The 24,575-nt window shown below is 44.4% G+C and overlaps 1 protein-coding gene across 3 annotated transcripts in view; it reads left to right on the top strand.

Annotated features, from left to right (window-relative positions):
• Positions 1 to 24,575, top strand: part of LOC135110290 (inactive rhomboid protein 1-like) — a 187,581-nt gene that overhangs the window by 150,345 nt on the left and 12,661 nt on the right. For all 3 annotated transcript variants that reach the window (XM_064022469.1, XM_064022468.1, XM_064022470.1), the window contains exons 4-10: positions 17,730 to 18,017; positions 19,712 to 19,895; positions 20,311 to 20,436; positions 21,470 to 21,694; positions 22,825 to 22,899; positions 23,485 to 23,721; positions 24,262 to 24,408. In XM_064022469.1, coding sequence (XP_063878539.1) covers positions 17,730 to 18,017; positions 19,712 to 19,895; positions 20,311 to 20,436; positions 21,470 to 21,694; positions 22,825 to 22,899; positions 23,485 to 23,721; positions 24,262 to 24,408 — 1,282 coding nt within the window. The remainder of the gene's footprint in view (positions 1 to 17,729; positions 18,018 to 19,711; positions 19,896 to 20,310; positions 20,437 to 21,469; positions 21,695 to 22,824; positions 22,900 to 23,484; positions 23,722 to 24,261; positions 24,409 to 24,575) is intronic.

The raw sequence follows: 24,575 nt of genomic DNA, 5'->3' as shown, positions 1-24,575 counted from the left end.
ATTTTACCGTATACTGTATTTTAGTGGGTACTGTATCTTTGTAGGTATATCCTTAGTTACTGTAGTTCATGGGTTCTTTCGTAGGTTGCTCCCCGTCACCCTCCCCACCTACCGACTGCTCCCCACACCCTTTCACTGCTGCTCACTCACAGAAAAAGAGAGAAAATTAGAGAAAATAAAGAACATCTGCTAAGGGAATGGCGTGTCTGGAGGCCCTTCCGCTCAGCTCCGTGGAGTAATGGCATTTTGTTCCCTTATTTTTGTATAGTTTTGTCATTTTCTTCACTAGAGACGCGGCACGAAAGCTTTCAGGGATCATGTCTGGAATATTGGTTCAGCTGTGTGTGTGTGTGTGTGTGTGTGTGTGTGTGTGTGTGTGTGTGTGTGTGTGTGTGTGTGTGTGCGCGTGCCTCAGGGTTTATATTTCAGGGTGGATTCCGGCTCGTCAAGGCAGGAGGAATAATATCAAATCCGTTAATTCATAAACCAGAAAAAAAATATATATATGATAAAAGTAAATGAATAGATACTGTCTGCGGTGGCCACCTCACCCACGGCTTTTATAGGAATGTTTTAGGGTGGCTTACTTGTGGCGTGTTTACAGCGTGGACGTGAATGTCACGGTCAGATGTCTGATTGTGTGTAGCGAGGTGGGCATGGCAGGGCGGCTCATGGAGAAGAAACCCACTCTGTTTACTGAACAGCCTCCCACGGCCTCCTGCAGCCCTCACTACATGCTACAAAACACGCCCACCCCTGTCCCTGCTCTCTCCGAGACTCGTGGCTTTGTAATTCCTCAGTCCAAAACACAGTAACAAATCGAGCACGACAACTGAGGCGGATGTTGTGAAGTTGTGTGAGCAGCGCCCGGCCGCGGCAACCAGAGGAGGCCAGCGCTACCGCGGCCGCTCGCGAGTTCTCTATTACTTGAACTAATTTAAAACGGGATGCTGGCGGCAGCGACCACCAGAACCAGGTTCCCAGAAGTAATTTCACGAAAGTCGTGGATGTATCTCGCTAGCTTGGTTCACCTCCGCTCGGATAACAACTCCTGTTACTTCTACTGCTGCTACTCTTGCTGTTTCTACTGCTGCTGCTGCTTGGTCACTACGAAGCTATGCTTCTATCCAGGGGTGTGGCCAGGGCAAGGCAGGGGGAGGGCTCCTCCCTCAGAGCCCTTCTCTTTCACTGCCACACCTCGAATTTCAAAGCTTTGCCCTGTACGGTGTTGTCGCTACGCCCACGCCTGTCTATACATAGTGGAGCTCCCTGCAGTCCACTTAGGAAGGTCTTGCTTCGCCGGGACGCCTCCGCTCCCTCCTCCCCGCTGGACGGAAAAGCTAATACACGATACACTTAGAGTAAAACTCCGCCAGGAAGAGTACGACTGTAATGAACATTAGGGTTGTGGTTATTACCCGCGGCGTGAGTTAATTACAACGCAGGCAGCAGGGCGGGCTGGGCAGGCCCTCCCACGTGCCTGCCTCAGGAGTAGGGCAACGCGGATCCCAGGGGACGCCAATTTTCCAGGTGGGCTATTTCTTGGCTAGCCGGGAATCAGAGGTGATCAATTTGCTGGCGGTCATGGAGCAAGGCAGGGAGGAGCAGGAGGAGGAGGACGAAGAGGAGTGCCAGGCTAAAGTTCAAAGTTGAAGCTTGTTAAGAGTGACCCCTTATTCTCTCTCTCTCTCTCTCTCTCTCTCTCTCTCTCTCTCTCTCTCTCTCTCTCTCTCTCTCTCTCTCTCTCTCTCTCTCTCTCTCTCTCTCTCTCTCTCTCTCTCTCTCTCTCTCTCTCTCTCTCTCTCTCTCTCTCTCTCTCTCTCTCTGTCTGTCTGGGCAGAAAGCTGAGTCAAGCAGTCCATCACTCAGTTCAGCAGTCAGCCATCAGCGACAACGAGGCGGCAGTAAGTAAGTCAACCATGCAGTGTGAAGGCAGGGTGTGCAGTCACTCAGGCAGACAGCGAGTGTGAGCACGGCACTCGTTCAGCCAGCAGTCAGTCAGGAAGTCACTTTTTGAGCTGACGTTTGATGATAATGATACTTCTTACACACACACACACACACACACACACACACACACACACACACACACACACACACACACACACACACACACACACACACACACACACACACACACACACACACACGCGCACATACACACACACACACACACACACACACACACACACACACACACACACACACACACACACACACACACACACACACACACACACACACACACACACGTCAGTTATCCTGTTCCATCTTTTATTATATGTGTCTCTTTCTTTAGACAATTCGGTGTATCACAAATTGTCTTATAAGGACCGACTGATCGCCTGATGTTTGCTCTTCCTTTGTGTTCCACCGCGGTGCCCCTCATACACTAAGCTGCAGGAATGGCAAGAGACAAAGACGATGACAACACAATACCTCATGAATATATTTCCGTCGAGTGCTGGAAAATAAGAACCCGAAACATGTAAGGACGCAAAGGAAGACAGAGGAGACTGACTTAGGAAACTATTCAAAGCGTATAAGATCCAAAGAAGAGACGGAAGTTGAGGCAAAGAAGAAGAAAAAGGGGTTTACGCAAAGAAGAAAGAAGAAATTTACGTAAAGAAGAAGAAAAAGAAATTTAGGCAAAGAAGAAGTAGAAGAAGGACAAATGTTTATTAGACATTCCTTCGATATAACCTTCTCACACACTACCCTGCCTACTTGATCTTGGTCTCTGTTTACGTGGACAGTTTGGGTGAAAAGGCTAGTGGAAGGACAGTACATGGAAAGGAGTAGAGGCTGTGCTAACCTGTCCTTGTGCTCACCCGTACTGTGGGAACAAGGCTGCGAGTTGGCGGGGTAAAGATGCAACCTTGGCTTAACTTCGATGCGTAGTTTGGGAGAAAGAAGAGGAAAGGAAGAAGAATTGTGTGGCAGAATGCAGTCGTGGTGAGAAAAGGAGTAATCTTCTACACTCACTTCCACTATTTTACTTTTTCCCTCAGTCTTAAGTCCTGTGATCAGCTGACAGTCTCCTTGCAAAACTTGACTGGGTAGTTTGCAAGAGGCATAGAGGACTTCAGACAGAGGGGAGACACAAAACACGGTGGAGGTGAGCGTGGTAAGATGATCTGTACCAGAGGGGAGGAGACAGTTAGCGGTGTGTCCAATTGTCCATTTTGCTTTTGTTGTTATTTTTCCTCGCGACCTCGGTGTCCTGTGTGTCTCGCCAAGCACAAGGAGCGGAAGGTCTCGTCACGATCTCTCCTCCCTGCCCTTGTCTTAAACCGCTGCATCGGCACGTTTCGTCATGTTAACAACTCTCTCTCTCTCTCTCTCTCTCTCTCTCTCTCTCTCTCTCTCTCTCTCTCTCTCTCTCTCTCTCTCTCTCTCTCTCTCTCTCTCTCTCTCTCTCTCTCTCTCTCTCTCTTCACCTTTACTTTTCTCATACTTCAGATAAGATAGTGTAGCGTATCACCCGCAGCCTCGTAAGTGCCAACAGGTCTTCTGCTACTTGTCCTTCCTTTGTGTTCATTCGTGTAATCGCTATCCCACGCCACAGCCAATGCGTGTCTCGTGCCTCGTGCCTCGTGATGCACCCCTTCCCCGAACACCGCCCCTGCCTGCAATCCATGCCGCTCTTCACTGCCGCGCCGTGGACTACGTGAAAATTTCCTCCTGCACTGATGTTCTTGTTAATATGTGAGTGACCAGGTCACCGGGGACAGGAAAGAGAGAGAGAGAGAGAGAGAGAGAGAGAGAGAGAGAGAGAGAGAGAGAGAGAGAGAGAGAAGGGGGCGAGAACATTTTTCAGTGCAGTAAAATATGAAAATTATACCAGTGAACTCAGGGAAATGCATCATGTCGAGGGTTGCCTGACAGCCTCCTGCCTCACCCCGACCACGCCCTTCACACAGGCCAGTGCAGGGGGCGGCGACAGAGGCAGGGGCTGGGGCAAGGTGCAAGACAGGGTGTGTAGGTGGGCAGGGTGTGGGGCAGCAGAGGGGCAGAGCGTGGAGCAGGTACAGAGAAAGAGGCAGGATATGTTTGATTTTTATAGTCTCTTCTTAGGCGTAGCTTTCGAATCCCAGCGCTGCCACCATTTTCAAGGCGACCAAACACTGCCGTGCAAAGCTCAACTCTTTACCGTATTAACACGAGGCTAGAGAGACAACCTCGAGGGATGGCGAGAGGGGGGGTGCCGGTGCCTGGGGCTGTGGTGGGCGAGTCACTGCTTGGCTGAGAGGTGCACACGGTGACAGCTAGGGTCTGTTGCCCCTTCAGGCCACGTGAAGGCAGTTGTTGTGATGACGTGAAGGACATCTTCCTCCGGAAACTATGTTAGACCAGTTATTTTATTCAAAGTACTCATGAAGTATAATACGCATATCCTTTTTTAGGAGCATATTCTAAAACACTCCTGCGCCTTACCGCCACTACATTCCAAAGGCTCTACTTAAAAACGATGCGTTCTTTAAGGGAGTTTTTTTATGGTTTTAGTCTACATTATTAGCAGAAGAAACACTTGAGAATCCGGCTAATCATTTATGTGGCCTTAGAAAACAGTCGTGGTGAGAGAACAAACTGTTTCTGAATACGGGTCATCGCTCCATATAATTACGGTGAATAACCAGCTACTATATGGGCGTTTTAAGGCAGTGTAGTTTAATTACACAAGGGCAGAGTGTGCAGGGCGATGCAGGGGAGTGCCAGGGACTAGGGTATGGACGGGACGAGCGGGAGACAGATGCAGGGATAGAGTGCAAGGCAGAGCACTGAACGGGAAGCGGCAGCGCGTGGTGTGGGCAGCGACAGGGGTTGCGGCGCGGCAGGGTATGGCAGGGTGAGGGACAAGGTGTAGGGCGGAGTCTGGTCGTCGCTGCCCGTACAAGTGGTCGTCTTTAAACATGTTCCTCAAAGGTCTTGGGGTCGTTCTGGGTTCAGTGGCCTTCCTCCCTCCCTCCCCCCTTCCTCTCTCTCTCTCTCTCTCTCTCTCTCTCTCTCTCTCTCTCTCTCTCTCTCTCTCTCTCTCTCTCTCTCTCTCTCTCTCTCTCTCTCTCTCTCTCTCTCTCTCCTGTGCACTATTTTTCATAAACATTATTTCCAGCACACAATCTTTAGTCCCCCTTTGTGACGAAACCCGTAATGTGACGCTCCTGTTTTCTCTTGTTTACCCTCGCCTCTCGTTCTCCGCCGCCTCCCCTCGCTGCCACATTCCCCTTTTTCCATTATTCCTCTTCCTCCTCCTCCTCCTCCTCCTCCTCCTCCTCCTCCTCCTCCTCAGCTAGAGGCATTTTCCCCCAACGTTGTCATATTCATTTTTGACCGAATTCTTCTGACTTTCTCCTGATGTAATACTCCATTCATTGTTCTCTCTCTCTCTCTCTCTCTCTCTCTCTCTCTCTCTCTCTCTCTCTCTCTCTCTCTCTCTCTCTCTCTCTCTCTCTCTCTCTCATATGATTAATTGGAAATGGCTGGCTGACAAAACGGCATTGAAAGAAATGAGGACAGTGTGTGTGTGTGTGTGTGTGTGTGTGTGTGTGTGTGTGTGTGTGTGTGTGTATACATCGTATTGTTGATATGAACTTTGCCTAAACTGTAGTTCATTACACACACACACACACACACACACACACACACACACACACACACACACACACACACATTGCATTTACGTGTGATTTACCAACCTCCCGATCCCAAGTTAACAAAATAGCGACTTTCTATCGCCGTCGAGAACACACACACACACACACACACACACACACACACACACACACACACACACACACACACACACACACACACACACTCAACACGCAATTTCCCGTCACGTACAGTTTCCCTTCACAACCGTCGCCCTCAACAACAGACTCTCTCTCTCTCTCTCTCTCTCTCTCTCTCTCTCTCTCTCTCTCTCTCTCTCTCTCTCTCTCTCTCTCTCTCTCTCTCTCTCTGGTACGACTTGAGTTGCTTCCGCTTCCGCTGGCGAGCTTCAAGTGTGGCAGTGTTTCATTCCCAGCACCACTGTAATCTCTGGACAGCGGCGGCATTCACGCGGCGCTTCCAACACGACTATTAAGGACGCACTGGAGAAAGAGACCGACCTTGTAGTTGTCTTCTCGTGCTGCAGGGAACATGGGCTTGTCTTGCTGCTTCCCTTATGTTAAGTCCACGCTGAAAGTTTTGAATGTGAGTCGTGTTTACTGAGATACAGCGAAGTTTAGACTGTAAGGAGAGAGAGAGAGAGAGAGAGAGAGAGAGAGAGAGAGAGAGAGAGAGAGAGAGAGAGAGAGAGAGTGTGTGTGTGTATGTGTGCACGTGTTTTGCATAGTAGTCTAATAGCGTGAATAAATTTGCATCAGGGAAAAAATGTACAACGCATCAGCGGCAATCAAGGAAATTCATCACAGCGGCGTGCCTGTCCGTCCATCTGTCAGTCCGCCGAGCTAAAGGAAATGACGATTGGTGCTCCCGTGTTATCACCTTCTGCTAGGAAACGTGAGTCTGGCTTGTCACGGCGTCACCACCACCACCACTACAACGACGCACCCTGGATCTTGTACATACCTCACTTACCGCTGTGTGTGTGTGTGTGTGTGTGTGTGTGTGTGTGTGTGTGTGTGTGTGTGTGTGTGTGTGTGTGTGTGTGTGTGTGTAGTTCTCTGCCATAGATACCGTGTACAGTAGACAGTAAATCCACCACCACAAGATCGTGAAATATTCCCGCGTGTATTTGCCGCCACGCTTTGATGAGGACGCAAGCTTGAGCGCCACACACGTCGTGCACTCAGTATCTCAGCAAAGACGATCATTGCATGGGAGAAAAAATGCCGCTATGTGAGCGCGTGGCATCACTCACAAGGACACGGCAAGAAGGAGAGGAGGCGTGGGTACAACGCCGGCGAAGGAGGAGGCGCGGCGCTGTTTGGGAGGGCGCGGCGTGGCTGGCGTGATCGTGACGTCAGGATGAGGAACAGACTGAACAAGATCTGGGCCTCAGGGGACACCACCCTGGTGATGCCCCTCTCCCCGTCCCACGCCCCACCCAGCCCTGCCCCCCTCCCTGTCCGCCGCCTCCACCCTCTTCCCCGCGAGCCTATCCTGGAGCCTATACAGTGAGTATGGAGAGAGAGAGAGAGAGAGAGAGAGAGAGAGAGAGAGAGAGAGAGAGAGAGAGAGAGAGCATCCATACCGCTTGCCCTCGCCCTTGGAGGTGGCGAGGCACGTGCAGGCAAAGACGTGTGGCACTGCACGTCCGTGGGGACAGGCGGCACCGTCAGCAGCGCCATGAAACCTGCAGGGCGCGGCGACTGGGGCTTCAGACGCGTGCTGTCGCGACGCGGAGGGGAGGCTCCATCATCACACGTCAGCAGATCTTGTGTGCAGCGTGTGCAGTAGCGGCGCTGAGAAATAACACCGATAACTCAGCCGGTGTTTGCCTCGCTTCAGCCCGAAGTCAGCACTGCAAAAACACTTGCTTGGCTGTGTGTGTGTGTGTGTGTGTGTGTGTGTGTGTGTGTGTGTGTGTGTGTGTGTGTGTGTGTATCCTGCTGTGAATTTCATCCTTCCTTTCCGGGTTTCCGCAGCCTTCTCTCATGCCCCTCACCGCTTCCCCCGTTCCCTTCCTCGCCTACCGGATAGCGTTGCTGTACTTCCATTATTCAACACTGCCTCTGAGGATGAAGTTCTTACGAGGAGGAAAAAAGACGCTAAGGAAAATAATCCCATCGTGTTTGCATCCGGGTGACCCCGCACCCCCCCCCCCCCCCGGCCCTTCGCCACCTCGGCACATCCCACTCCTCCAGCAGGTCGACTCGAAGAGGCTTAAACCGAAGAAAATCGACGATGTTTAGTATTCCGGCCGCAGCGAAGGACTGCCGGCTGCTGGGTTGCCAATAACTCACGACTTCAAAGACAATTTCTTGTTCTGCTGCGTCAGAACCTGTGTTGTCTTGCCGTCAGACTCCTGCGATGGCACTCTCGTGCCCCACTCGCCCTTTTGGTCACTAAAACATACTCACAGCAGCAGCAAACACTAACACAGTCTCTTTGAGTATCTGAGTGGCAGCTGAGAAAGGAAGGACGATGTCTGCCCGGCGGGAGTGGAGGCTGCGAGGGGCCACTGGAATCCAATATTGGGATATCAGAGTGTAGCTGGTGCTCTCGCCTCAACCTGCCTCTGCCCCGCCACGGCCCACCTTCCCCCGGCCAGGCGGGATCCAGGGGAAGCGTGGGTCATGTAGTACCCAGGCTGGGTACAGATACAGACTACAGTAACAGCTGTTGCCGAATAATATCAGGTTTGTTATGAACACACACACACACACTCACACACACACTCGCACACACACACACACACACACACACACACACACACACACACACACACACACACACACACACACACACACACACACACACACACACCGTCCCTGGGGCACCCTCAAGATCGACACTCGTTCAGTAAATTGATTACGAGCAACTTTTCTTCTTCCACTTTTTCCCCTCCCGAGCAGTGGACAAGACAGAGGCGCTGCTGCTGGCTGTTCAGTGCGATATGTTAGGGAGGCCTTGGGTCTGAGTGGTGGGTGTGCGGGGAATGGAATGATGTAATCCGTGACCCACGAGACACACCTGAACTACATGTATCGCCTTATCACACCGAGGCCGCCTTTCACTCCGGGTATCTGCTGATAATGTGTTTGTCACCATCCTCGGCACTTCCACCACCACCACCACCACCACCACCACCATCACCACCATTGCCAGTATCATCATTAACAGTCATTACTATAAAAGAAAATATCTGTTAAATATACCAAATCCTCTCCAGCGTACTGTCATTCATCCCCGTGTATCCTGTCAGTTGTTCCTCTGTCTGCCTGTCCCTGAAGAACTGTCTCATCGCCGCGTCCTTCCCTCCATCCCAGACTTCCTCTCTTTAGCCGCCACCTGGCATTAAAAAAAACACGGAACATTACAAGATTGGCTCAGTGGTGTGAAAATACAAGTAAATACTCATTGTGCCCTTATTGTCCGCGGGCTGCTAATTACATGCATAATCGTGTTTTGTTTTGCAGTAAATTCACGAAGGTTTGTCATCTCTCCGTCAGCAGATGCAAACAACCTTCTCAACGCTCGCATTCCACGCCCCGGATCACCCTCCCCCCCCCACCTCCACTGCCAGGCCTTCGCACTCGGCAACAAAACGCTGACTCGAGGCAGTAAAGTAACAAAATATCATCCAAAACACATGAAACTTGCTGCAGGAAACGTCTTCACTCGTCGTAAATTTGTGCCTCCCCTTCAGCCGTCTCGTGTTGTGCCTCCCCGCCCGACGCCCATACAAACTTTGGGGTGTGTTTTTACTGTGCGAGATGGACGGATTTGCATACAAAATACGGTCGTTTCGTCTTGAGGATGGCCCGCCTCACCTTCCCTGCAGAATGAAGTGATCTTTTATACGTGGAATGTAAATGTATCGCCGCGTGCAGCGCAGCCCACCAGCCACCACGCCTCGATGCGGCACGGGCGGCGTCAGTTTCATGAGTTTCATGGTTCATATTACAGAACGCTCTACACTGATTAGAACCATTCCAATGGCCACAAAGATTATCAGTCGTATTCTCATGATATTTCTTTTCCCATCATTGGTGTAGTATTCTCCTTAAACCTCCACTAGAATCATAAAGCCCTTGAAAACCTTTATAACTTTTAAGCTTGTTGAAAATAGATAATGAGCCAAAAAATGCCTGAGACCATGGATACCAAGTTCCAGGGCGTCAGTGTGTGGCGTGCTTCCCTCCCCGGTCATCGCGGTGCCTGGAGTGTGCCTTGCCTCCCTGATGCACAACTCGGGCCAGCAGAGGCTAAGATGGAAGGACCGTCCTGTTGTGGTCTTTGGGTGTGTGGGGCAGCAGGACTTGCTTGCTGCCGGAAATAATTAAGTTGTCACGCACACACGACTTCACTTTACACACACAGAGAGAGAGAGAGAGAGAGAGAGAGAGAGAGAGAGAGAGAGAGAGAGTGTGTGTGTGTGTGTAGCAAGATATTTCAAACAAGACAAAAAAATTATAACGACTGTTTGATATAATTACATACACACCATGAACTATATAAAACTAGGTAGAACAGAGTCTGAAGGAAGGCAATAGTGTCATTCACGCCTGTTGCTGTTTGTCTGTGGTGTGTAGTACGTACGTAAATGTGTAGGGCCACTGTGTGTGTGTGTGTGTGTGTGTGTGTCAACCAGAATCAGAATACTCTTTAACTTCTGTATAAGTGTAGGAAAGTACCCGTCTAATTAACTTACAAATTTAAAAAAATAAATAAAAAATAAAAACAGTGGCTCTTTCATCGCGCAGCAAACAAAACAAGAGCGCGCCATTCACGCCACAGTCGGCAGGGAATTACACACATCCTGAGCAGCAGCGTCGCATTTCCTCCACAACTGTAAGGCAGTGGCCCCAGTCTTCTACCTGCTATTGACTCAGTTCAACATGCATTATTAATCTTTTCACCTCATTCACAGCCTCACACTATTTACTTCTTTGAATTCCTTTTTTTTTTTTTCTTCACTCCCCCGCTATATCTAGAACATTTACTTTACGGAAATAATAATAACCGTCCACCCGATAAATGAGAACGTGAGACTAGAAAATAACAGATAAGAACAAGCTTTTCTTCCTAAATTTTACCCTCCAGTACAACTCCAGCTACCTCCAGCCATTTCCTCTCGCCCAGCACTTACTACAGCGCGCCTTGACATCGCAGCTTATGTCAGGAAGGATGCTGGGCGCCGCGTCTGTTTGTGAAAGCAGAACCGGACACACACACACACACACACACACACACACACACACACACCATGATTCTTTTTTTCTGTATTTTCTTTATTTTCATCCGTATTTATTATATGTTTACGTCTGTTTGTTCGTTGCAGAGAAGCAGCAGGATACCCACTCGTGTATTTTTAACAGCAGACAAAAAGATTAATTTCTAGCCTGGATTGTTACTTTTTTCATCGCGGTTCATGCGGCGGAGGAGGACCAACGAGCCTATTAACATCCTGCAAAACTTAATCACATTACAAATAACACCACATCCGTTTGCCACTGCATCATAAAAAGAAACTCCGTCATTTCTCATTCAACCTTTTACTAGTAGATAAAACCAAGAGGGCGATATAACAGTGTTGAATATTTGTAACTCGGCACCCCACTATTGTTTGTTTTGGTGGTGGTGACTCAGTGACGCAGTGCCTGTTAAACCTCGGAGTAGGGAGTGTGTTGCCCTAGCTGGCTCGGTGATGTTCAGGTGTGCGGGGTGTCACTGAGGTGTCCCTGCCCTTACATCACCAGTACCCACACCTGGAGGAATGGAGGATGAAGAGGTGCCGAGCGAGGTGGAGGAGGAGGACGAGTGGTGAGTGGCGGTGATACAGAGGGCCTAAAATGATGGAGGTGGAAGTGGTGGCCTATATAGCGGCTATTAATGGAGTGTGGCGGCCTTGGTGGTGGTCCTGACGTGCATAGGCCGGTGGTGGCACGATGACGGATGTGGCGCTGGCTGAAGAATGCCCTCGGTTGAATAATGTAAGAGTGTGTTTGTCCAGAAGTTATGTCTTGTTGTCGCTAAAACGGTCACGCCCTTTGTAACGTTTCCCGTAATTCATTGATTGATTGATTAATGGGTGGGCGGGTAATCGACGCCGCAGCCCTAGTCACAGATTCCTCCGGGGTGGCATACTGTGCGAGGTCAGCGAGGGCTTTGTGGGACCCTAAAGGAGCTGCAGTGGGATTAGGACAAGGGACAGGATTTAAAATAGGATTAGAAAGGTAATTATTCATGATTCTACTTGTAAATGTATAAGGAGTGTAGCTGTTCCTTGTCAAAGATGGTATGTGGATCCAGTGTGTAGGTGCTGCCTGGAGTGAAGGAATGAGGGATCTTGTAGTGCATGAAGCCCGAACACCAACCCAGCAGTAATTGTGTGTGTAATTTAGTGTGTCATTGCAGTAGAAAATTAATAACTTCAGGAAATATAATCATAATGTTGGTTCGCATTTTTTAGAGTCTTAAAGTATTAGATATTTACTGATTGGAAACTTAACATAGGTTCCAGCACCAACTGTGAGGCTAAACAGTCATCTTAGGATTTTAATAGGTTAATAATGTGGTGAGACATTTGTTTTTCTTATGTTTCTTAAGAAGTGTTAGTTATGAAACAGTTTACAAGGCCAGATTTGAGTAGCATTAGATGGTTCAGCACAGAACAGAGGCTGTATCCTCTTTGCAACTGTCTTTAGGTACAAGAAAACATTAATTGCTAGGAAAAAATCTTTGTCAGTTTGGCACAAATTGAAAAGTTATAAATATGACTGGAATGCTTTATACAGGAAAGCATGGGGTATGGTTGTAGATGGGTGAACTGCTGCATTGGGGTAAAGAAAAGTTATAATTGATTGAATGTTCAGTACCTAAACATGTATATATGTAACCTGAAAAAGGAAAAGAAAATCAGCAGAGAACTGGACACTTGAAATTATTCCCCAATATATATATGAGACAAGGAGTGTGGAAGATACAGAGAAATTAGTTTGTTGAACTTATTTGGGGAAGTGTACCATAAAATCCTTGTTGAATTCCCTTTAGTTACATCCCCAATGCCTTATCCCCCTTCAGTGACTCCTGCAAGGGGGTGATGATGGCAGGAAAGTCTTTAACTTTTCTTTCTGGCATTTCATCATTGCAATGTTAAAGCTTTACATGTCTTTTTCGTCTTCTAATATTTGCCCTTTCTGTTTCACTGGTGGTTTCCCTGCAATATTTCATCCTACAGTTTAACTTATTTACATCCTTCACACACACTCCTTAATTTTTACCACTCAAGTTAACCATCTGAGTATTGCACACTATCCATTTAACACTCACAATCTGTTCCCTTCACTGTTTCATCTATGTAAATCATGCACATCTATATAGTACATTGCTCTCTCCATCTTATCATGATAACCCACACAATCCTCCTTTGTGACTCCTTTCTGTTGTGTGTGTGTTCTGAACTGCTGTGCTACATCCCATACATACATCTGTACATCAGAGTAGGAAGGGTAGTAATTATTTTTATTTCTCTCTCAGCTTCCACACTTACATTCTTGCCATGCATCATTCTCTGCAGTGTCCTGTGACCTGTCTGTCTCTCACTGCTCTCTTTAGTCTTCCCTTCCATGTCTCTTATTTACACAGATTTAACCTTAAATACATTAAATATTCCCTTCCTCCATTTCCAATCAACTTAACATAATCGTGGCTCTCCCCTACTTTATACCATGATCATAAAATAGCTCATAAAATATATCATCTTTCACTTTCAGATACCATTACCTTGGCTCTTATTGGCAATTACCTTCAACTTTGCCTCTTATACACATTGTTCAAAATACATCCACCACCTTTTGTAACACTTTACTCCCTGCTAGCAACACTGTCCTCCACACAGGCACAACTAGGAGGTGCTACACATATCTTCGCTGTCTTATATTTCTCATACATCCATCTACGTATGTGTACATTAAATGATTACAAGGATATCACACATCCCTGTCACACTCCTACATAAAAAGTGCTTAAAATTTGTAAGAATCTGGACAGGTTTTGAATAGGAAATGATCATGTTCACCCTATTTTAAGTGAGAAAATATTAGCAAAAGAGAAGAAGAGTTTTTCCTAAGGTGCACCCATTTTTAGAGCACATGACTCCTCTCATAGGGCTCACTATAGGAAAGATCCATGTTTTAACCTTATCAGAAGATGGCATGTTTATGATGTGTAAAGCATCTGCTCAGTAAAGCCAAGATAAGCAAAAGACTGGATTTTTGCAAGATTTACCAGCACAGGACTGGAAGGTGATGTTCAGTGTTGAATGCACCTGCAGCTTGGGGAAGGGAGCCTGAATTATATGAGTTAGCCCAGGAGTATATTATGTTATGATATGAAATACACAAATATGGTTGCATTGCATCTTTATGTGATGGTGTGAGGCCTTTGTGGAAGTACAAAGGAGGTCACTACATTCTTGTAAATAATGTGACAGCAGGTGTGTTAAGAGACCATTTGTGAGATACTGTTTTCTGAAATATGTGAATGTATGATCATTATTTCATACATGATGGTTCCTCTATCCAGAAATCAATAACAGTAAAAAATTCTCAGTAACAATGCAATAGGTGTAGTAGAGTGACTGGATAACTCTCAACAAAAAACTTTAGAAAACACTTGAAACAAGTACAAACAAGTAAAAACAAAGTGCAGGAGGCCAGATGCATTAACTTAAATGGCCTGCAGGAGGCACTGAAGGAGTTATGGGTCAATATGAATGTTTCCTGCTGTGTTACATTTGCTGGATGAATGCCAAACCAACTGTAGATATTGAAAGGGAGAGGCAAGATGATCAATACTAAATGAAAGAAAAATAAGGAAATAGCAGCATGGAAGTCAGTTTCAAGTGTGGCTATCTTCCCCAAGTCAGTGATTCACTCCCAATACTGTAGCAGCAAAGAACAATTAACTGTGTGTACTTCCTTTTACAGTAGTTGTGACATTGCATTCCATTTACTGTGTCAACACTGGCTCTTATCATTCACTCTAACTCACATTGATGATAATACTCCTGTATGAAATTCATATCTTATCATAGACACTGCCTGGCAGTGAAATCAGCATTGGAGGGCTGTGTGACCTTAACTAGAGTGATAATTGGTAACATCACTTAAGAGCATTATGTGCTCTGGGTGATTAATACCTAATGTATAGCTTGTAAAATACAATGGCATAAGAAAGGATAAGGTGTTGACTGAAATACAACTAACTGAGCAGGAAGTCAGAAAAATTATAGAGGAACTAGATGAGAGGAAAGCAATAGGTCCAGATGGAATTATATTGACCCTGTTATGTTTTGTTCTCAAAATTGACAGGAATAATTCAAAAATAAGATGGTTGGGTGGATTGCATATGCTTGGACCTACAGAAAGCAAAGTACCTCACAAAAGACTGACTTAGAAAACTGATAACATTAGAGGGATGAAGGAAGGTCTCCTGAGATGGATAAAAGACTTTTTAAAGATAATTATTGCAATGATACATCCAAGACACAGATATGGAGCATTGGTGTGCTCATCTCATAAAGAAAAGTATGAGTATATAAGGACTCTGGAAAGAGTACAGGGAGCAGCAACCAGAATGATACCAAATTTGAGAGACCTGTCTTTTGAAGAGAAATTGTCACAAGTAGGTAAATAAACACACACACACACACACGCACATACATGCATGATAAACACGTGAAAAAAAAATAGAAAGGATCCAAAGGATGGTAACAAAGATGGTTCCAGAACTGGAAGAATTAACATATGAAGAAAGGTTAAAGGAAATTAATCTGCCAACATTGGACCAAAGAAGAGAAAGGGAAGATTTAATATTAATTTATAAATTGTGGCATAGAATGGAAGAAGTAGATAGTGAGAAACTGCTGCTAAGAGTTGTAGGAAATACCAGTTATGCACAAGGACACAGCAGAAAATTAAGAAAAGGAAGATGCTTGAGTTACATAAAGAGGTGTAGTTTCCCACAGAGAAATACAGAAGTTTGGAGCAAGGTAAGTGAGGATGTAGTATTGGTAATGAGTGTATACAACTTTAAGGAAAAACTGAATAAGTGTAGATATGGAGACAGGACCACATGAGCGTAGCTTAGGCTCTTTAAATTACAAGTAGGTAAATACACACACACACACACATTTGATAAGGTACCACATCAGAGACTGCTATGGAAAATTCAAAATATAGGGGGTTTGCAAGGCAACACAACACACTGAATTGGATTACAGAATTCTTGAGGGACAGAGAAATCAGAACAATAATAAATGGAGAAAAATCAGAATGGTGTAGAGTTACAAGTGGAGTACCACAGGGGACAGTCTTTGCCCCCGTAATGTTTCTGGTGTATGTCAGCGATATGGTGGATGAGGTTGACAGTTATATAAGTCTGTTTGTAGATGATGCGAAATTATTGAAAAGAGTGAAAGACAATATGGATTGTGAAATATTACAGAAAGATCTAAATAAGATACATAAATGGAGTGAGAAATGGGAAATGGAATTCAATGCAAAGAAATGCTAGGTGATGGAATTAGGAAAAAACAAAAGAAGATTGACAAGTTCCTACACCATGGGAGAAGTGGAAATTAAGAAAACCAAAGAAGAAAAGACTTGGGAATTACAATAAGTGATAATTTATCACCCCAAAAAAACATGTAAACAAAATAGTTGGGGAAACCTATAAGTTACTAAGAAAGATTAAAGGGGCATTTGCTTACATGGATGAAGAGATGATGAAAAAGTTGATGGAATATGTGATTCGACCAAAACTGGAATATGCCACAATTGTTTGGTCACCCATAATAAAAAGGAAATAAGGAAAATAGAAAGGATCCAAAGAGCTGCAACCAAATTGGTACCAAGTTTGAGAGATTTAACGTATGAAGAAAGATTAAGGAGATTGAAGCTTCCATCGTTACAAGAGAGAAGAGAAAGAGGGGATCTGATTGCTATATACAAAGCTTTAAAGGGTAAGGATCAAGTTGACAAAGAAGTTTTATTTGTGTGGGACTCAAGAGACACAAGAGGACATGGAGTGAAATTGAGGAAAACAGCAAGTTGAAGAGATATCAAGAAATATGGTTTCCCAAATAGAAGCATAGAAATATGGAACAACTTAGATGAAACAGTGGTAAAAGCAACAAATATTCATGAATTTAAAGTTAAGCTGGATGCTTATAGATATGGAGACAGGACGGCACGAGCATAGCTCTTTTCCTGTAAAACTAGGTAATACACACACCATACAGAAATCTGTACAGTTTTTCAAGTATAGCAGTGATCAGTGGAATGTATTACCTGGAAAGGTGATATGTGCAGTGCAAACAGTTTACATACATAGATTTGAAGAAAAATATGATTACATAATTTGTATTAAAAATGGGATGCAAGAAGCTTGGCCTAATCCTACAAAAACACAAATTGGTTTGTGCACTTTCTGTGGTATACTTTGTTTTGGGTCATTGATCTGCAAGTGCTTGATGGTTCCAGTTTGCTTCTTATCAGTCGTTTTGGTTGTGGTTGTGAGTGACTTGGCCTTATTTGTACCAACACAATGCCACTTGGGTCCTGAACACAGTGGGTATTTTCCCTTCAGCCAGGATTAATGCTGTGTGTTACTGTGAAGTTGGTCAAAACTGGAATGTTGTGTGACTTTTTTATTTTGTTGTGGATGTACTTTGCCACTCTGCTTTTGTCTTGAGCATCAGGGTTACTAAAAATAACAGAAAAGAAAAAGATAGTTATTAGGACCCATTTCCTCTCCAGCAGTTAAATGATGCTATAGAGAGTGAAGTGTTGCAGTAGAAAATGTTATTGTTTTAATGTTGATAGTGTTAGTGAGTCATTGAAGAATAAGAGAGAGACCATGAAATTAACTTGATTTTATATGCCAAATTACTTTTACATAGCTTTTTGTTTGAAAATATTAATTAAAACATGTAAAGTCACTATTTTATTGTATAACGATCATGTTTATAATTCATAGGGTGTAGAAACATTAAAAGACATCAGCATGGTTGTGGTGTACAGCAGACATCATTCCTCACCCTTGTGTTACAGGCGGATGGTGCCAACTGGGCGGGCAGATGGCCAGCGAACTGTCAATGCCCCAGCACCTACCCTTGGCCCCTCCCTGCCCTCTGCAGCTGTCAGGCAGCATGGCCAGCCCCAGGCCCACCCCCCACCCAACCAGCACCAGCACCAGTTCTCTCCCCCAGCTCACCCCCAGAGCATGTCAAGCGCCAACACCATGACCACCTCCACCACCACCACCACCGCCACCTCTGCTGCCCCCAAGCAACCTCCCACCCTCTCCAGAAGCCTGTCCCGGAAGGAGCAGGTCAAAGCGTAAGTATTTCAGTCCAGTTATGAGTCACTTTGCTATTACCTGTTAGTTTGTGAGTTTCTTGCTTTGCTTTCTCAGTGATGACCACAGCTGCCACACTATTGCAAAAATTGAAATAGAATAAATATCTTGGTCTCCTGTGTTGATAGTCAGATGTTTCTCTGATGCCCACAACTTTTGGCCACATTTCCTGCTAGTGGCAACGGTAATGTCAGCTCCACAGACATGATGTTAGTGTTGTTACCATCTAGCAGATAGCCAGTATCACTCAAGACTTCCTTGCCAGGTTATCTTGCTTTGCCAAGGGAATGGTAATCAGCCTTCAAGCTGCAATACTGTAATGAGTGCCCAAGTCATGCCTCTTCAACAAGGTGCACTTGCTGCATGAATGGCATTTGCCTCTCCACGCAGAGGGTCAGTCATTTATCGGTCGCTGTTGTTTAGAGCAATGAGAGCATTTTCACAAATATTTCTCTCAATATTAAGCACTAATTGAACTTGCCATTCTGCAGCCAACTAGTGGGATATTATGCTTAAAGAAGGTACTGCACTTCTTTGCATGTATTAATCTCTCTCTCTCTCTCTCTCTCTCTCTCTCTCTCTCTCTCTCTCTCTCTCTCTCTCTCTCTCTCTCTCTCTCTCTCTCTCTCTCTCTCTCTCTCTCTCTCTCTCTCTCTCTCTCTCTCTCTCTCTCTCTCTCTCTCTCTCTCTCAGAGGTTATGTTCTAATATTTACAAATATAATTGAAAATCAAGCTAAAACAAGGAATGAAGTAGGAGAGCTGCATGTGATTGGTTTGTTCCTCAGGGTGTCTTACAGCTCCTCTCTTGAAGGAATCCCAGTTGTAGGCTAAAGGAGAGGCAGAATAAGGCATGCTGCTCCAGACCTTGCCTGTAAAGAGGATGAAGGATTTTTAAGACTTGTTTACTCCTGAAATCTTAGAATTTATGTTTGCAGGATCACAGTGGACTCAATCCTGTGAGTAGAACGTCTTACAGAATGGAAATAGAAGCTTCATTGAGTATGAAAACTCAAAATGGTTTGAGCAGTAACTTTTGATGACAATATAAGACAACAATAGAAGCAGTATTATAGCAGATTGTGAGAGATTCAAAGCAAGTATTTAAAGAACAGCAAGACATGTAGCTTTCAACTTCATATGATACAGTAAAGATACTTGGGTAGGGACCCTTTTACACACATGACATGTATTCCAGCTCTGGGCATGCAAAGCCAGTATCTGGGAGGGGAAAAGTGAACTTTTAAAAACTGCTGTACTTTTAAAAACTTATTACCTTAAACAAAAATTTATCAATTTGTCAGCATAATTCTTTTTAGGGGAGTTAGCTTATAAGAAAATTTTGCTTCTAGTAAGGTAAGTAAATAGGAAAATGAGATGAGAGGTGTGAAAAATCAAATGAAAAGTGTAACAAGTGATTCTTGTCACTCTCAGTTTGACGAAGGAAGCTCTACTCCACATGAATTGAGTATCAAAGATGTAGGGAAATCTTCAAATCAGTTTCCAAACTTAAGTAGATGCAAAGAATTGCACATCACATAACTCATTGAGATATTAACAGGGAATTAAAACTGAATCATCATCTTACCCGAATTAATTATGTCTCCTTAAATGTACTAAAGGGTGATATGTATGAAGCACATTGTATATTTTTACCATAACTGACATGTGTTGCAGGTATGTGAAGAAAGAAACCAAAGAATTCTTTGGACTAGATGAGACCTCTGAAGATAATCAGAGACAACGCTGGCAAGACAAGCGGAAACGTTTGGCCAGCCGCAAGTATGGCCAGCTCAAGGACCAGACCAACACTACCCACCACACACAGTCTTTCACCAGTGACTTCCATGCCTTATCAGAGGTAAGTGTTGCTTGTGACTAACATGTGTTTGCTACAGTCCTTTTCAAATCATTATTTCTTTTAATAGGAGTGGTGGTTGTGTGTTGGCTTACTTAACCAACAGAGAAGGTTAGTATTGTCTCCCATTATGCTATAGCCCATGATCACCCAGCAGAGGATAAACAGGATATACAAGATGAGGAGTTGTCACCTTATTGCATTCCTGTGTGTGTGTGTGTGTGTGTGTGTGTGTGTGTGTGTGTGTGTGTGTGTATGTATGTTACACATTTAGGAATTGATCTGCTAGGTACAAGTGTAGATCTGAATTTTCCTCAGGCATCATAGTATTCAGTCCATTATTGGGATCTGCATCACTATACAGGAATTATTTGCTGCATGTAGTGTAAGGGTGTCTGACTTGGTTACCTTGGCACAGCTTCGGGAGGGATTGGGCAGTGGTTTGTTGGACTCGGTGGACGCGACAACGTGGCCTCAGCTGCCTTACCCCGGGAAGGACTCCGTCGCCAAGATGACCTGGGATGGCATCTCCTTTGCGGTGTCGGTGAGTCATCTCTCTCTCTCTCTCTCTCTCTCTCTCTCTCTCTCTCTCTCTCTCTCTCTCTCTCTCTCTCTCTCTCTCTCTCTCTCTCTCTCTCTCTCTCTCTCTCTCTCTCTCTCTCTCTCTCTCTCTCTCTCTCTCTCTCTCTCTCTCTCTCTCTCTCTCTCTCTGAATCACCTCAATTTACCTTTCATTCAAAATCCAATGCGTCCAATGGAATCATTGGATATGCAGGATATGTCCATGAATAATAAACTATATGAGGATATATTTCCAAAGATTTTATGATGTGAGTTTGTATGACTAGTCACCACTATAAGGCTAAGACAGCTGCTGCCTTTGGCACACAATAACATGGATGCCTCCCAGCACCTAAGTACCTGTTTACTGTTCGGTCTCACCAGCACATAATAATTTCATGATTACAATACCAAAATTAAAATATGTGACTTTTGAGAGCTTGTGATAGAATGTTGTGAAAACTGATTCTTGACAAAGTGTTGGAGGTTGGCTGCATTGTACTCTCTACTGACCTGCTTGTCTGACTGCATTGCCACTACAGACATAGATCATGGGTGTTTAGTGTAGCCTGCTTTTATACAAAATTAAAAAAAATAATAATTTAATGAATTTTATTTGGCTTTAAAAAATCACCATTGGCCATAATTTGCATTCCATATCATCTATGGGTATAATTTCATACATTCTACATTGGCAGCAGGTGTTGTTTTCCACTTACTGACAAAACTATTTCTTCAGAAATCTGTTCATAATGCAGTGACACAAAGACCAGTGTGATGGTCTGGCATGCATTTTTCCAACCCATTGTTGAGATCCACTTTTCACAAACTAAGGCATCAACATGAACCATTTACCAGAGTCTTGATCATAACTCACAAACTTATGTAGCAGTGTAACTGTTTCATGTGAGTGTTCTAGGAAGCTGCAGTTTTAGATGAGCCAGTGGAGAGGACAGGTAGCTTAGCTCAGGACAAAAGCTTTTCCCTTCCTTGTGTTGACATTTGATCTCTTCCAGACGGTTGCAAAGAGGAGAGCCAAGAGTCAAATCTCAGGTACGGCAGGTGGGCGATCCAAGAGCCGGAGTTATGCCCCCTCGTCCATGTCTGTCCCAGATGAGGTGTTTGATGAGCCAGACATCTCCCCCACCACCACCGCCACCACTACCACCACCACCACTGCTGCCACCATGCGCCCCACTCCCCCTGTTGACCACTACAATATGGAGTCACTCTCCAATGAAGTAATTAAATTAATTTCTCCTACATCTTGTGTGTATGTGTGTATTTACATGGACACATATCTACATGGAGATGGATGCTTTGCATGTGTTCAGTCATACATTTTATTCTCCTTTGGTGATGCAGTACTAGGATGATACATAGATAAATGATTTTTAAGTTATTCTGCTGTGGTCTTATTATCAAGTTTTCTTGTATAGAAAACACAAATTTTGACATCCTTATTCTGAGAACAGTTTCTGAGAATACAGCTTTCACCAAGCCCTTGTAAGATTGATCCATTTGTCTATCAGACTGCTGATCCCTTGAAGGAGGATAGATGAGATGCCCTCACACACACACACACACACACACATACACCATATTCTCTTCAATTACATTTGAATCCTCCCTACCTCCTAGGTCTCTAAGGAGGAAGACATTATAAGATACCTAAATCATATCTTACCTTTGAATGATATTGACCCTTAACTGCAAAAGCATTTTTATTTAGTAAACTTCATCGTTCACAGACAGATAATGATATTGTTGTATGCTTCTTTTTGTCCTTCAGTGAAACAAGTGGTTCAGTATAATTAAAACACTTTTCTGGACCAAATTCTTCCCACTGCATAAACCCAAGCCTCAAAATAGTGAGCCAGTAGATTTCCACTGATGTGCATAGTCCAGCTCACAATGTGCGAACTATCATCTGCTCCTCTGCCAGCAAGTCAGACATAGCTAGGAATTGTTTGGAAATGTTCTTAACATTTTGCTGACAATTATGATACACATTTTATTTTTTCTCTTACTGATTGTATTTTGTAGCATACCAATCTGTAAATTAACCTGGTAAGCAATTTAATGAAGGATCTTTGGAGATCTTTTCTGTCTGGTGATACCATTATCATAACACTAAAACCAACATTCATCATTAATCCAATGTGTATCAAAAACCCTCTTGAGCTTATAAGATACATGGGTGTTTTCTGAGATGCTTATCTACCTTAGAAGCCAGACAGTATGGAAATATCTTCAGCATATATCAAGATCAGCAGACATTTACTTAGCATCAAAACGTATTGCATGTTGAAAATGAAGAGAATACTTACCTGCAAACTTTCCTAGATCTAAAATTCCTGTGTCATTTCAGGTGTTCTTTGACAGCAAGGTTTCGGGCAGCCCTGAGGTAGGAGCTGGCACCTCTAGTTACGACAGTAGTAAAGAAGTAAGTAGGGAAACACTGAGTTTTTGGTCAGTCCTCTTTTCAGATTCTCCAAGCTAGTTAAGGAGGCCCATGTATTATACTCTCTCTCTCTCTCTCTCTCTCTCTCTCTCTCTCTCTCTCTCTCTCTCTCTCTCTCTCTCTCTCTCTCTCTCTCTCTCTCTCTCTCTCTCTCTCTCTCTCTCTTTTATTTTATTTTATTTTATTTTATTTTATTTTCCAGAGCTAAGTTTGTACGCCACAAATTCATTCTTCCAAGGTCTCTCAGAGGGCAACACTGAGTTGAGGAACTTCTCAGTCTTTTATTATTGTATTCCTAATAGTGTGACAAATATTTGAGTGTGGTGGCAAGATTTGTATCATGGAGATGATGATGAATGGAACTGATGTTTAGAAGTCCTGCTAGGGGTAAATGTAATTCGGACAGCTCAACACTGTTTTGAGATACTTAGTATTCTTGTATAAGGTTAAATAGAAAAAAGTTTATAGTTGTATTGTATCATGGTTGAACATCTTGTGTTTAGAAAATGTTTTAATGTAGCCTCATAATTTAGCCTTGAGTGAAACTAATGATTTCTGTTTGTGCAGGTATCAGGAGCAAGGTACCACCCAAGTGTTCAAAGTGAGAGGCAGCAAAAGCAGTTCCAAGTTTCGGACTCTGTTGATGCCAGTGGGCGGTCTAGTGCTCATATTGGTCGCTCACGCATCTGGAATCGAATCCTGGACAGTTGCTTTGACAACTCCGATCGAAGACAATACGGCAGAGGACTGTTGGGCAGAGCCTTTGGGCGAAGATTCAGGGAAAATGTGAGACAAGAAAAGGATGTAAGTAGAGCAGTAACCAATGTACAGTTTTCAATCCTTGTCAACAATTTTATATTCGATACCTAACCTCTCATTCAGTAATATCACTAAATTAACACCAGCTTGTTCTTCTCTGTGTTATGTATTACTGTGAATATTGTCGGTAACAGTTTTTTGCACTCCATGAACCATTTCTCATCACAGATCACCTGAGACCCCCTTAGCCTTATGTCACTGGCTGTTCTGCATTCTGTGCCCAACTTCTCAATAATATGGCAGGGTAGAGAACAGTCTCATTATAAAGGGACAGAGATAAACTAGTGTATGCTGTCAGCCCTTGCTGTGGGTATATGTGGCTTGCTGTGTTATGCCTAAGCTAAGTTCTTGGGATGTAAAATGTTAGTCTACAAGACTATCCCTCTCCACCAGGGAATGACAGGTCTGAGAGTGTGAATGGCATGTGTGTGAGTGTGTGGTGCTTTGTCTGGGCCATCCTACTTGGAATTGTTGGCTTCATTCACACATTTGGGTGGTGAGTCAGTGACACATGAATGTCCACAGGTGAGGAAACAGCTGGACGAGATGAATGACTACCGGCCATACTTCACGTGGTGGGTCACAACTGTTCAGGTGGTGATCCTGCTGCTCTCCATCATGTGCTATGGCCGTGCTCCCTTTGGCTTCTCTATTAGTCAGCAGAAGGGACAGGCAAGTGCCTGCCTAATTACTGTTCCTTCACCAGAACAAATGCTCTTTTCCCAGTTGTATGGCCTGAGCTTTACAAATAAACATACATTTTATTGGAAACTAATTGTGCTTATATAATTATTGAATTAATTATTTGGCATATGACTGATTAGCTCTGGTTGTTTAGG

This window comes from Scylla paramamosain, chromosome 20 (assembly GCF_035594125.1).
Source record: "Scylla paramamosain isolate STU-SP2022 chromosome 20, ASM3559412v1, whole genome shotgun sequence".
NCBI lineage: Eukaryota > Metazoa > Arthropoda > Malacostraca > Decapoda > Portunidae > Scylla > Scylla paramamosain.
The sequence above is the reverse complement of the archived record's forward strand: the minus strand, read 5'-3'. Positions and strand labels throughout refer to the sequence as shown.